Source organism: Mus caroli, chromosome 4, assembly GCF_900094665.2.
Source record: "Mus caroli chromosome 4, CAROLI_EIJ_v1.1, whole genome shotgun sequence".
In the NCBI taxonomy this organism is placed as follows: Eukaryota; Metazoa; Chordata; class Mammalia; order Rodentia; family Muridae; genus Mus; species Mus caroli.
Window position 1 is genome coordinate 39542343 of NC_034573.1, and position 12118 is coordinate 39554460.

At 50.6% G+C, this 12118-nt stretch overlaps 1 protein-coding gene across 1 annotated transcript in view; it reads right to left on the reverse strand.

Annotated features, from left to right (window-relative positions):
* The window catches only part of Shb (SH2 domain containing adaptor protein B), a 109542-nt gene that overhangs the window by 63890 nt on the left and 33534 nt on the right, over positions 1 to 12118 (reverse strand). Inside the window, exon 2 of the mRNA XM_021161323.1 lies at positions 3600 to 3720. Coding sequence (XP_021016982.1) covers positions 3600 to 3720 — 121 coding nt within the window. The remainder of the gene's footprint in view (positions 1 to 3599; positions 3721 to 12118) is intronic.

A 12118-nucleotide genomic window follows, 5' to 3' on the forward strand; every position in this document is an offset into this window, starting at 1 on the left:
GTTCTCTGCAAACTCCCCCCAAGACTGGATGAGCGCAGTAAGCCCTCTGAACTCCCACCCATCCCAAGTCGTCCCTCCTGCCGACAGGCCCCCATCAGGGCCCCCCATACCTGATCTACACTGAGCTATACAGGCCAGCCTTTTGGCACTCTTTATTTTTAAAAATATTTTATTTTTACTATTTTTATTCGGTAAGTACATATGCATGGGGAGCGGGGGGCACAGTGCATGTAAGTGCGTGTGTCCACAGAGGCCAGAAGAGGGTATCAGGTCCTCCTGAGCAGTAGTTACAGACAGTTGGGAGCCAGAGAGTCCTGCAGCCTGGGACAGAGACTTGGGGAAGGGAAAAGACTGAGCTGTGGCTGGCCTGGTGGCATCTGCCTGTATTCCTCAATACTCAGGAAACTGAAACCTACCTGAGCCACACGGTGAGTTCAAAGCCAGCCTGGGCAACTTAACAAGACCATCATAAAATAAAATATAAAAAGAGAGCCTGGGATACAGTTGCTCACTTAAACTGTTTGTCTAGACCTATGAGGTCAGTGCCTAGCACTGGGGCAAAAAACAAAGTAACAAAGAAAGTACTTTAGGCTCTGAAGCTGTTCGACCATTGGCCCAATAGGAGATTTGGTATAAGAACATCAAATATGCACGTGGAGGCAGGAAGGAAACACAGAAATATTCTAGTCTTTCTTTTTGAAACTGAGGCCCAGACAGGCAGCAGGGCATAGAAGGAGTCAATATGAGAGAGTCTGGAAGGTGAGCCAAGGGAGATCTGTCCTTGCCTGTTCCCTTCTTTGAGCCAGTCCTAAAGTGTATGAAGAGAGTGTTTGTGCGTGCATGCGTGCGTGTAAGAGAGTGGGGTTGGGCAGTCACAATGAATCATGGCCTCCCAAGGCTTCAGAGTTCAGGGTTAGCATAAACCTCAGGTCATCTGAACCAATCACACATCTGAAATGGTACATTGTCTCCCAATGTACCAACCACTGAGGCATGGGCAGATTGGTGATATCAAATATCTTCCCATTTAATCAGTGGGTTAAAAATAAGTCTCAATGGCTCAGTGGTTAAGAGCACAGACTGCTCTTCCAAAGGTCCTAAGTTCAAATCCCAGCAACCACATGGTGGCTCACAACCATCCGTAATGAGATCTGATGCCCTCTTCTAGGGAGTCTGAAGACAGTTACAGTGTACTTATATATAATAATAATAAATTAATCTTATTAAATAAAATAAATAAATAAATAAGTCTCAAAAGGACTAGCTTGTTTTTGGTTTTCTAGCCCTAATTTCCCAATTCAAAGAACAGTTGGACAGGTCTTTGGCTCTCCAGCTAAGTCTTCTGTTTTGTGGAACCAGGGAGTGAAGCAGGCTAGAGTTCTCCCCACTGAGCTGCAACCTCTGACTCAATGTAAGGTTTTAAGGAGGCAGTTCTAGAATTGGCTTGGGTAGGGTATAAACAAGGCTCACATATCTAGAAGGCACTGGAACACAGAGCCCATGGAGTTGTGCACCTATCTTGGGTCCAGACAGGTTCTTACAGGTGACATAAATGTAGTGTGAGCTGTGACAGTGAGCTGAGGGAGTCAGAAGAAGCCACAAGTGCTCAGGTCTCCACAGGGTGGAACCAGTTGCTCACAAAAGCTTCCCATCACCTGGAGCTAGGGTTGCACAGGGGCAATGGAACACCATCAGTGATGCCCTAGTAGGCATCCAACCCTGGTTGGGAAAGGTGCTAGCTGGTCCTGACACAGGAAGCTGCCTCACAACAAAGCAGCTGGATTGGTTCCCTGGGGCTTCAGCTCTCTATTGGTAAAAACAAGCCTTCTACTAGAATCCCACATCAACTACTGCAAATGAGGACTAGAGAACTGGCAACCTCCACTGTGACTGTTATTGTCACTGACACAGTGAAAAAGCAGAGGCACAGAATGTGGGCAAAGCAGCCTTGCACCCTGTGTTAACTGCCTGATTTAAGGTTCTTGCTACCCAATGGAAACTGAATCCCAGAGATTGACTGGGTGGCATGTGCCCAGTCTCAGTGTGCTTGGCCCCAGCCTGGGCCCCTTCCAAGCACCAGACACTGCCCTGGTAGGAGGTTCTGTACACACAACACAGAACTTCAAACAGTTCCCTTGGAGGGATCACTCTCAAGGCTTAATTTGATGGGTGGGCAATGTGGCTAGGTTGAAGCGCTTGCCTAGCCCAAGAGCTGGTTCCCAGCACCACAGACACTGAATGTGATGACTCAAGTTAGAGTCAGGAGGATTAGAAGTTCAAGACCATCCTTAGCTACAAAGTTCAGGGCCACTCTGGGCTGGAAGCCCAGTGTAAACAGTTCAACTTCCTGTGCTACCCTAGTCATGGCTGCCTTCAGCACTAACAAGTTCTGCATCTGTCCAGGGATCTAAGTCCCTTCTTGGAGTGCTTACACTGACAACTCACCCTGGGCCTTGCCCACACTATCAATCGCCATGGTAACAGTACACACAAAGAAGTCAAGAGTCACAGAAGCCTTGGCAAGATCCTCACAACCAGAAACTGGCTCTTTTAACTGCTCAGATTCTAAAAAAGGAAAAGATGTGGGTAACACGAGGCAGAGGAGGGGCCGCAAACACCAGGCACTTTGCAAAGAGGCTGCAGAATAATTTTCTGCGTAAACAAGGTACCCTCCTCCTCTGCTGGTTAACAAGTGGCATGAACTGGTCTGTTTCCACTTCTGTGCTAGCTGGTAGATGGCTCCACATAAGGTTTTATGCCTACCTCTCTGTATTCAAAAGTTTCTGAGCAAACTCTCCTCTAACTCTTGGTATCTATGGTTAACTATAACTGTGTTCTAATCTAAAAGTTATTTTTTTCGATGTTGGTGAAACACAAACAAATAAAATGGGGGGGGGGGGCAAGCAAAGTGACTCCACAGGTCACTTGCCACAAAGCCTAATGACCTGAATTCAAAACTCAAGACTCACATGGTAAAATAACCTATTGCTGCCAATCTGTCCTCTATCCTTCTCATGTGCATGTGGCATATGTTTTGAATGCAGGTTATACATACATACACCCACACCTACACAACCACCATGGGGGAGTGATAAAGCAGCTCACTGACCCTCAGCTATCACTGTGAACAAAGCACACTTCCACAGAGAAGGTGGCAGCATGTCCAGAAGACCCTTCTTGTTGCGCTGTAAGCCCAGTGGTGTGGCTTGAATGTGCTCTGTACCCCTAGACCTAGTATGGGGTTTACTAGCTGCTCCACACAGCAGTGTTGGAAGGTGGGATTTAATGGGAGGAGTTTGAGCAATGGTGACCGAGTCTTCATAAACAGACCAATGTCATCCTGTGGAAGTGGGTGAGTTCTTACTCTGTGGGGAAAGCAAGGTCTTCCCTCTTGACTCTTCAGTGCAGGTTTGCTTGCTGTTTTCTGCCACACTGTGATGTAGCACAAGGCCTTGGAGTCTGCCTGATCTTAAACATACCTACCTGTAGAGTCACAAAAGTACCTCTTCCTATTATACAGATTATAAATGGCCCACCCTCGGGTATTCTGTCACAGCAACAGAAAACAAGCTGAAACCCCCGCACGGAGCTCTGCTCACCTGTCATGATCCTCTGGGCTTCGTAGGGCTCCATATAGCCAGCGCTCTCACCCTTTCCTGCTTTGCTCTTGAGGTCGCTCTTGGCATCAAAGGGATCGGAGTAGTCATCAGCTATGGTCACCTACAGGGAGGGAGAGAGTGTGAGGCCATCTTTGGCTTTGTCTCACCACTGTGCACTGCCAGGGCCAGGCGTTGCTCCGGCCGGCCGGCTGACAGAAACTGCTCCTGAGCTAGCAAGGAGGGGAAGGGGGGGGGGGAGCGGGAAACATGAGCCCACCCTGGGGGAACTAGAGGAGGAGCTGAGTGGAGGTCAGAGGCACTCAGAGTGCAGAGATGAGGACCTGGAGACGTGGGGAATGTGTTACTAGGTTTAAGTGGATGGAACAATGGGGAGAAAGTCGGGAGATCACAGAAAGCACAGAAATGTTGGCAGGCCCTTGGTGCTGGCTGAGGCCCAAGATCTCAGACAAGGAGAGTCGCGTTCAGCATCTCGCATTTCTCCAAATCTGGAACACAATCATGGCGTGGGTCATCACACAACAATTTGGTGAGATCAACACATATAAAAGATGAGCGCGGCCCTAGACAGGCCCGATGAAAACACCGGACTCGGCAATGCACAGATGCCAGGGTAGAAACAGAACAGGCCGAGGGTCTGAGGGCCAGCAGACCCTTCTGTAACAGACGGACAGCCAACTGAGGCCCAGGGTGGGCACTGGGGCCCCCACACCCTCACTCACAAGGCCTATTCTGGTGCTTTCACTTGGCAGTTGGCCAGAGCCCTGCCAGCCCATTGACTAACAGCAGAGGAAGAATGAGTCATTGGGGCAGGTCTCAGGCTTGGTGAGGAGTGTGCATATCTGGAATTCTACTGCTCTACAGAAGTACCACATTTCCTGGTAAGGGAGGACTATTTCCAATCAGGAGAACACAGCACCTCCTCTCTCTTTTCTGAGTCCCCAGACCTCACAGAGAAGAAAAGGACAAGAGCTTTTTCAACCCAAACCTTTATTACAGACCAGCCTCACCCCGAACGCCCACCAACCTCCCCCTCCCCACTTCAGGTCAGGTGTCTAGCAAAGAGCAAATAAGTCCCCAATCTCCCAGCTGCTGCCCCAGGGAGGGCGGCAGTTAGCATCCCCCTTGCTGGATTGTTATTTAAATTGTAGGTTTAATTAGAAACCACAGGAGCCGCTCTTCTCTCTGGGCTCCTGGAATTTAAGGCATTTGCAAGGCCTGTAAACTCAGGAACTGGAGAAGACCCCAGCCTCTGACTGGTCGAGTGGCAGCCAGTGGCAGCGGCCCTGGCAGGGCAGTACAAGAGACCGACAGCTACCTAGAATGTAATGCCCAAAAAGGGAGAGCAGACAGTTGTCCCTGGTCACTAAATTGGAGCACATGACCAGGGAAGACCCAGGCCCAGAGCACCCAGCAATTGAGCAGACAAAGCCAAGTTAGGCTCTGGTCCCAAGGGGCTCCTCCACATGATGACATGGTAATCAGTGCCTTTCAGTGAGCTCAAATGACGCCAGGCCAGGAAGGAAGGGGGTTGGGGAGAGCTGGGCTTGCTTTGTCTTTCATTTGATATTTGCACTCTACCATCTGCAGGATACATTAAAAGTCATGTATGGGAAGCACCGTGGGTCAGAACAGTTCAGATGTGGGTCTTGTGGGCAAAGCCGTAAGTTCAAGGGACCAGGCATCCCAACGGAGACCATGAAGTACATAGACAGCTAACTGCTGCAGGTGACAGACAACAAGCTGCTCCTGCCCCAAATTCCCTGTCTTAGCAATATGAAAATCCTCTCGTCCTCAGAGAAAAGCAGAAGACAATGAAATTATTTGGTGTTTCTCCTGGAGCCCGTGGGTCGCCGGTAAGGTGGCACCTAGCCTAGCTACAGTCTCCAAGGAAATTCAGCAATAAGCACTCCTGCCCCGTCTCGGAAGTGCTCTGTAATTTGCAAACATGGAGGCTTTCAGGATATAAACCAAATCTTTGTACACCTTCGGATGGGAGCACTGGGAGGTCTGCGATAAAGCAGGCGTTGTCTGTATTTTCTAATTAAAATGAGATCTGAGCTCAGACTGTCATGGGCCCCCGGCTGCCTGCCCTGCTTGCTTCCTTTTCAATAAAAACTCACAAACCCTAAAACCGGGAAAACCCCTGGCCTCTGATGACATGTGGTTCCAGTTATATACATGCTGACAGCTGAAAATCCTTCCGTTAAAAAAAAAAAAAGTTTAGAATTCTGTTAGTTTAAGAAGAAAATCGGAAGGTTCCTAAAATGTATATTTAATCAATTTGCTTTTGAACTTCAAAGTGAGGCAGGTGGAGGGGAGGGCAATGAGTTTAAGCAACCTGAAACTTGGCAAACACTGCACCGAACGGTCCAACCTTACGCAAATCACGTCCTAGTTGGAAGTAAAAATTTAACCAGGTATTAGGAAGGGGGGCAGGGAGGCACAGAGCCCCTGTGAACAGCCATAGTCCCCTGGCCACAAAGACTGGGTGGTGTGGCAGCTTACCTAAGGTAACTGTCCTGGTTACCTGGGGCTCGTAGGCAGGAGCTGTTCCTTAAGGCTGCTATGCCTTCAAATAAAACCAGTGGCTTTCCACAAATGTGGGCCTGCTGAGGTTGCTTGCTTTAGGATGCCCCAGTTAGCAGGTAAGTCCTGTAAGTCTAAATGAACTGTTCAACCATGGGAACCAGCCAAGACTTGTGTGGCGGCTGCCCAACAGCACAGGCAGCCTTCTGTGGGAAGCAAGGCCCCTGGTCCCTACATTAAAAGGGGTCTGAGATAGCGAAAGGGCAGGGATCCAGGCCACCTATGCTTTGGCTCTCTCCCCTATGACTAAAGGATTTTCACCGGCTTATAAAACAGCCACGGAGCAGCCCTGAGGCAGGGCCAGGTCAAGTCACCGAGCATCCATGAGGAGGTCCCACTCTGGGATTTAGAGGCCACCATTCCCCAGCACTGTTCTTCACCATGGTTCTGTGGGCTGCCTACAGGTCGGGAGCTGGCCCTACAGACAACCCTATAGAGCACAACTGTGGGTAGAGCAGTCAAGGCTTGCGGTGTTGACCCTGGGGATTAGCTGTGAGACAGGAAGCAGTCTGCTGGTCCATCCATCCCAAGGGAAGTGCTGAGGAGGGTGGGTGTGGCCATATGACTCCCTTCCTTCCCTATGCCTGGGTGTTTTCATTGCTCTTATAAGATAGCTGCCCCTGTATGAAGAACTGGGACCTCTCAGGGGAAGTGCAGTAACTCTCACCAGAACCAATGGAAATCCCCAAATGCACAAAGTCTGACACTGCGATTTGACATCTCAGTATTTACTTCTAATATTTGCACATGGAAACACGAGCAAAATGTCCACTGAAGTACGTCACAATGAGAAGCCCCACACAACTCTATATCCGTCAACAGGAGAACTGTCAAGCATGCACGTCATCCCACCATGGGGTGTCAACCTCCAAGTTAATCGACGGCCAACAGCCTTCTCCATGAGCTGCTCCTTGCTCTGAAAGGAAAGGGCCATTGCGGGATGCTAAACACAACGTGCCTATTTATGAGAAACCAGACAGGAACCTGAGTTGATCAGCTGGGGAAAAGTCTGCACAGAGCGAGTCCCTAGACTGGCAGGTGTGGGAGAACTGCAAACAAGGAGGACCTATTTTACTGTTCGACATGCAAGCCCAAGAAGTGCCGCAAACTCTACCACAGGCTATTTTTAGAACAGCAGACAGACTGCTTCCCAAACCTGTCTAAGACAGAAATGGCCTGGAATGACTGTTAAGACAACAGACTCCTCGCCTCAATTGTCTGTGTATTTAACAAGCAACCCAGGTGATTCTTATCAGGGATCAAAAGCAAGAGCCAGCCCTCTCCTCCGCCACTGCTCTGAGAGCAAACCTCCAGTCACTATTCCGGAATTTCACTTTTTCCCAGGGTTTCTCAGCCCTGCTCATGAAGTTAAGCAACTGTGGGGCCCCTGCCAGCCCGAGGGTCAGTCAGTAGGAGTGAGAGCTGACCTAACTTGCCTTTGGTCTATCGCTGAGAATCTACTTTAGATGCAGGAGGCAGGGTATCCTCTGCTATCCTGAGAGCTGGTTCCAACTGAGCAACAAGGCCCGTGCAGGAGCAGAGGATTCACAGGCAAGCCCCCTGCCCCGCCCCTCCCACTCGCAGAGGTCCACAGTCCCGGTGCTTTTGGGCCTTGCCTACCAAGCTCTCAACACACAGATGCATACAGCCTAGGTCTCATCTGCCTACAAAGACAGAAGGGGAGGGCAGCTGCCATGTTCTAAGGATGGGATGCATGCACCAGCCCACACCCATTCCTCCACTGGCACCTCCCACCTGCCAGTCACGCTGAGGTACCTGCAGCTTCTGGGAACTGGTGGCACAGAGGTTCCAGTTCAGCTGTGGGGTTGTGGGGGTGGGGTCTCTATGCTGCTTTCCCATTCATCTCTGGGAATTGAGGGGATGGGATCCCATGAGGGCCCAGACTTGCCATGCCAGTTTGTTTGTTTGCTCCAGGTGGAGACCCCTGGGTCTGCCTGCCAAGTCCCAGCCAGGCCATTTCTCATCGACTCACTACTAACACTGACCTTAGCTTCAGTAACAGTTTGAGGCCACGGATCTCTAGGTAACTGGGGAGCCCCACCCCCACCCTGTTTTACACATTAAAGTATATGATAGGTCCAGGTGAAGTCTAGATTCATCCATGCCCAGCCTTCTCCCATTAGGACCACTTTCAGCAAGAGTGAAAACAGACAGGCTTTCTGCTGTAATGAGGTGTCAGGTGAGCAGCCACCTGGCGTCATGGTAATTCACCTGGCTACAGAGGCACAGTATAGTGTGACAGGGCCTGTCATTCACTGATGGATGGTGGGGGTGAGACAACACAAGCATTTTGGCCTTGGGCTCTTTATCTTGCCTGCAAGCTTTAAGTCCAGGGGCCATGACCCCTTCTGTCACTTGGGGCCCAGAAGGGCTTCCTGCCGGGTACAAACAGCAGTACATTCTTGCTGCAGTGAAAGGGCTCTGTGACTGTCCCCTTAGGAGGCCCAGACCCACTTAGGACCCACTGTGACACAGGACCTGGCAGCCTGGCATCCACTGGATGGCGCCTCTGTTGCCATACCAACAAAGGAACAGGGGTGTAGGGAGTATAGAGGACTGTGGGGAAACAGCAGTGGAGAGGGTTTTGTGTGCAGCAGTAAAGGGGCAAGCACAGCAGGAAAGGAAGTGCCTGCACTGAGGCTGTCCTGTCGGAGGCTCTGGGTGGAAGGTCAGCTAACTGGAGGTCACAGGCCACACTGCCTCTGGTGTGTCTTCTTGGGCAGCCCCAGGCACAGGCAGCCCAGCTTTAAGATCAAATGGGTGGGCTGTCCTTTGAGCCCCCAACCAGGGCACTGGGGCTGAAAAGCACCTTCATGGGGCCCTCCATACAGATGCACTGAGAGGGGAGGTTGGGCAGTGAGAGTTCAGACAAGCAACACTCTGAACAGCCTCTGCTAACCAGCTCTGGGTAGCTCCCTGCAACCTGCTTTATTTCTCTGTGCTCTGAGTTCCCCTGAGATCTGGGACAGAGTGGTTGTAAGGAGCAAGTAAGATGGTTCTGGGATATGTCGGTATTTATGAAGAACACTGAGTGCTTGCTTCAAAGCAGGAGGCACCTTCTGTGTGCTCAGCGCCCATAAACACTGTAGTGCAAAAACCTCAAATATGACTGACCTCAGGCTAAGAGAAGCCAAAACCTAAAGGTGAAACAGACTCAGGGACCCCTTAACCCCCTCCCTCAAAACCCCAGTAATTACACACAGGAAATAACCATAATTAAACAAAACAACAGCTCTCATAGTTCTCAGTCCCCAAAGGGACAGCCTCAAAGAATAACCCTTTCTTTCCCGCCTTTGCACCTCCCTACAACCTCAGCAAACACCCAGAGGTTCAAGCCCACCCTTGTCTGTGCAGTGCACAGCCCACATCCAGCCAGTGCACAAGGCTCAGAGGTGTCCACAGACCCAGTTGTGACACCCTACAGAGATATACAAGCAAGTGCCCTTACTTGCCTCTCCCTGTCCTCTGGGGTTTGGACCAGCACAGACCAACCCCCAGTAAAGGCACGCCAATAAATCATTTCTGACATGGTAAGGAAATTAATTTGGGAAAGATTAATTAGCTGCATCTACGCAATCAGCCTCAGCTTCTGGAAATGAGAGAGTGGGAGAGCACTCTCCAACTCGGTCTCAGACCGGGCTCCCTTTCTTCCCTCTCAAGATCTGCCTCAGTCTTGACCACTCCAAGCTTGAGGCTCCTCTTTCCTCATGGAAGGGCGCCTGCTGAATGCTTGGCCCTAAAACTCAAGCAAAAGGAGTTCAGGACTTGGCGATTCCGCTATGCAGGGTGCCGTCCCTAAGGAAGGGATCTACCATTTACACTGAGCTCTGCCTCCACCGGGGCCTGTGTGTGACCTTTTAGTTGGCATTCCACCAAGATGTCCCTTTACTGACTGTCCATACCTGTTCCACATCAGGAGGCCAGAGGAACAAATGCAACGTCCGCCCTCCCCGCCCCCTTCTAGTCCCGCCTCTGGGATAGCCACAGCTGCCTGCCTAAATACGTGCAGGTTCCAGCTTGTCAGGAAAAAGACATTCCAAACCAGCCTCTGCTGGCTCCTGTCAGGCCCACTCACAGCCCTCCTTTGCTCTCTCACACACCCACCCAACTCTTTCTGCTGAGCACCCTCCACCCAGGCTGTTAATCTGGGTAGGAAGCTGGAGCATAGCCTGGCCCAACCCTGTTTACCCAGAAACTTACTGTCAAATGTTAGGGACCGGCCTGTCTGCATCTCTCTAGTACTGCGAGCTTCTTTTTGAACTCAGTCCTAGAACTTCAACTGCTCTCTGCCAGGATCTCTGGACAGAGAATTGAGGACATCTCTCTCAGTTCAGACTCAGCCAACACCCAGTGGTGTTCCACACCCCCAAGAGGACTCGAAGAGTTGACCTAGTCAATCTGTTGGCTCTCGGCTAGTGTGCGAGGTTTGCGCAAGGGAAACCTTACAGTGTTTACATACGCCACTGCCTGAAGAAAGGAGGTGGTTGTCCAGGAACCCACTGAGCATGGGAGGCCCAGGGAAGGGATGAACTAGCCAAGTCAATGCCAGAGACAGGAATCAAATACCTTTCCTAACTTTTGAGTCCACACCACTCCATCTCTGCAATTCCTACAGTTCAAAATTGTTCTTTTAAAACCACCAATAAATATTTCAAAGAAATCTCACCATAGCCACCCTTTTGGAAGCCCACCACCATAGTCCACCTCCGCCCCTCCACTTCAGCTTCTCCAGCAAGGAGCACCACCCACAAACAGCTCTCTGTGGGAGGTGGACACCAGGCTGGGCTGGGTCTGTGTTGTCTTACTACTGCTCCCTTTTCTCCATAGCAGCCTCCATCATGCTGGGCCAACCTACAGACCAGACAACCCTTCCTCCCGGGCTTCTTGCAGGGGTGAGTAGGGTGGTGGTGGGGTGTTGGATAGGGAAGCAAGGCACAGTGCCATACCAAGGTCCACAAAATCAAAAGCAGTGATGTCAGAGCTAAGGCTGGGAAGGGAGGGAGGGATGTGGGGACAAGAAGGTTGCAGGAACTAAGGACCCTCTGCCACATTTTATAAAAAGACAATGGGCAAACAATGGGTAGAACTAACAGCTTTGCCAAGGTCACCTGAACACCAGAGCAGGCCCTTTCTGTTCTGTATTGACCAGGAGCAATGAGAGGCTTCCACGCAGCCAGAGGTAGACTAAAGCAGAATTCCTCCTACCCCTGAAGGACAAGAGGCATGGCTAAAGTCATCTGTTAGTGTGGGTACCTATAGACTGTCTATACTTCTAAAACGCAGTTGACACTTCCCAACTTTCAGGGTATTTCCACGTTTTGTTTTGTTTTTTTCTTTTTGGCTTATTTTGAGACAGGGTTTCTCTGTGTAGCCCTGGCTGTCCTGGAACTCAGAAATCCGCCTGCCTCTGCCTCCCAAGTGTTGGGATTAAAGGCATGAGCCACCACCACTTGGCCATTTCCATGTTTTTGACAGGCATGGCCCATCTACTACCACTCCCCTCACAAGGAAAAACCAGGACTGCAGTGAGGCTTTCTTGCGGTGAGAGTGGAGCCCCAGGGTAGGGTATCTGCTCACTGGGATGGTCTGCAGAGCAAAGCAGCAATGCCTGGGAGCCTAAGGCCTGTGCAGTGCAAGGTGGGACCTTTCAGAAACCAGGCACCCATCACCAAGCAGAGCCCATCCCTCCAGAGGCCCTCTCTCTGTGCTGAAGCTACTAGGACAAGGGGAGGCTGCTGGCCGGGGTGCAGCTCTGGGCACATGGTGCATTTCTTTTTTTTTTTTTTTTTTTTTTTAAAGATTTATTTATTATATGTAAGTACACTGTAGCTGTCTTCAGACACTCCAGAAGAGGGCGCCAGATCTCGTTACAGATGGTTGTTAGCCACCAT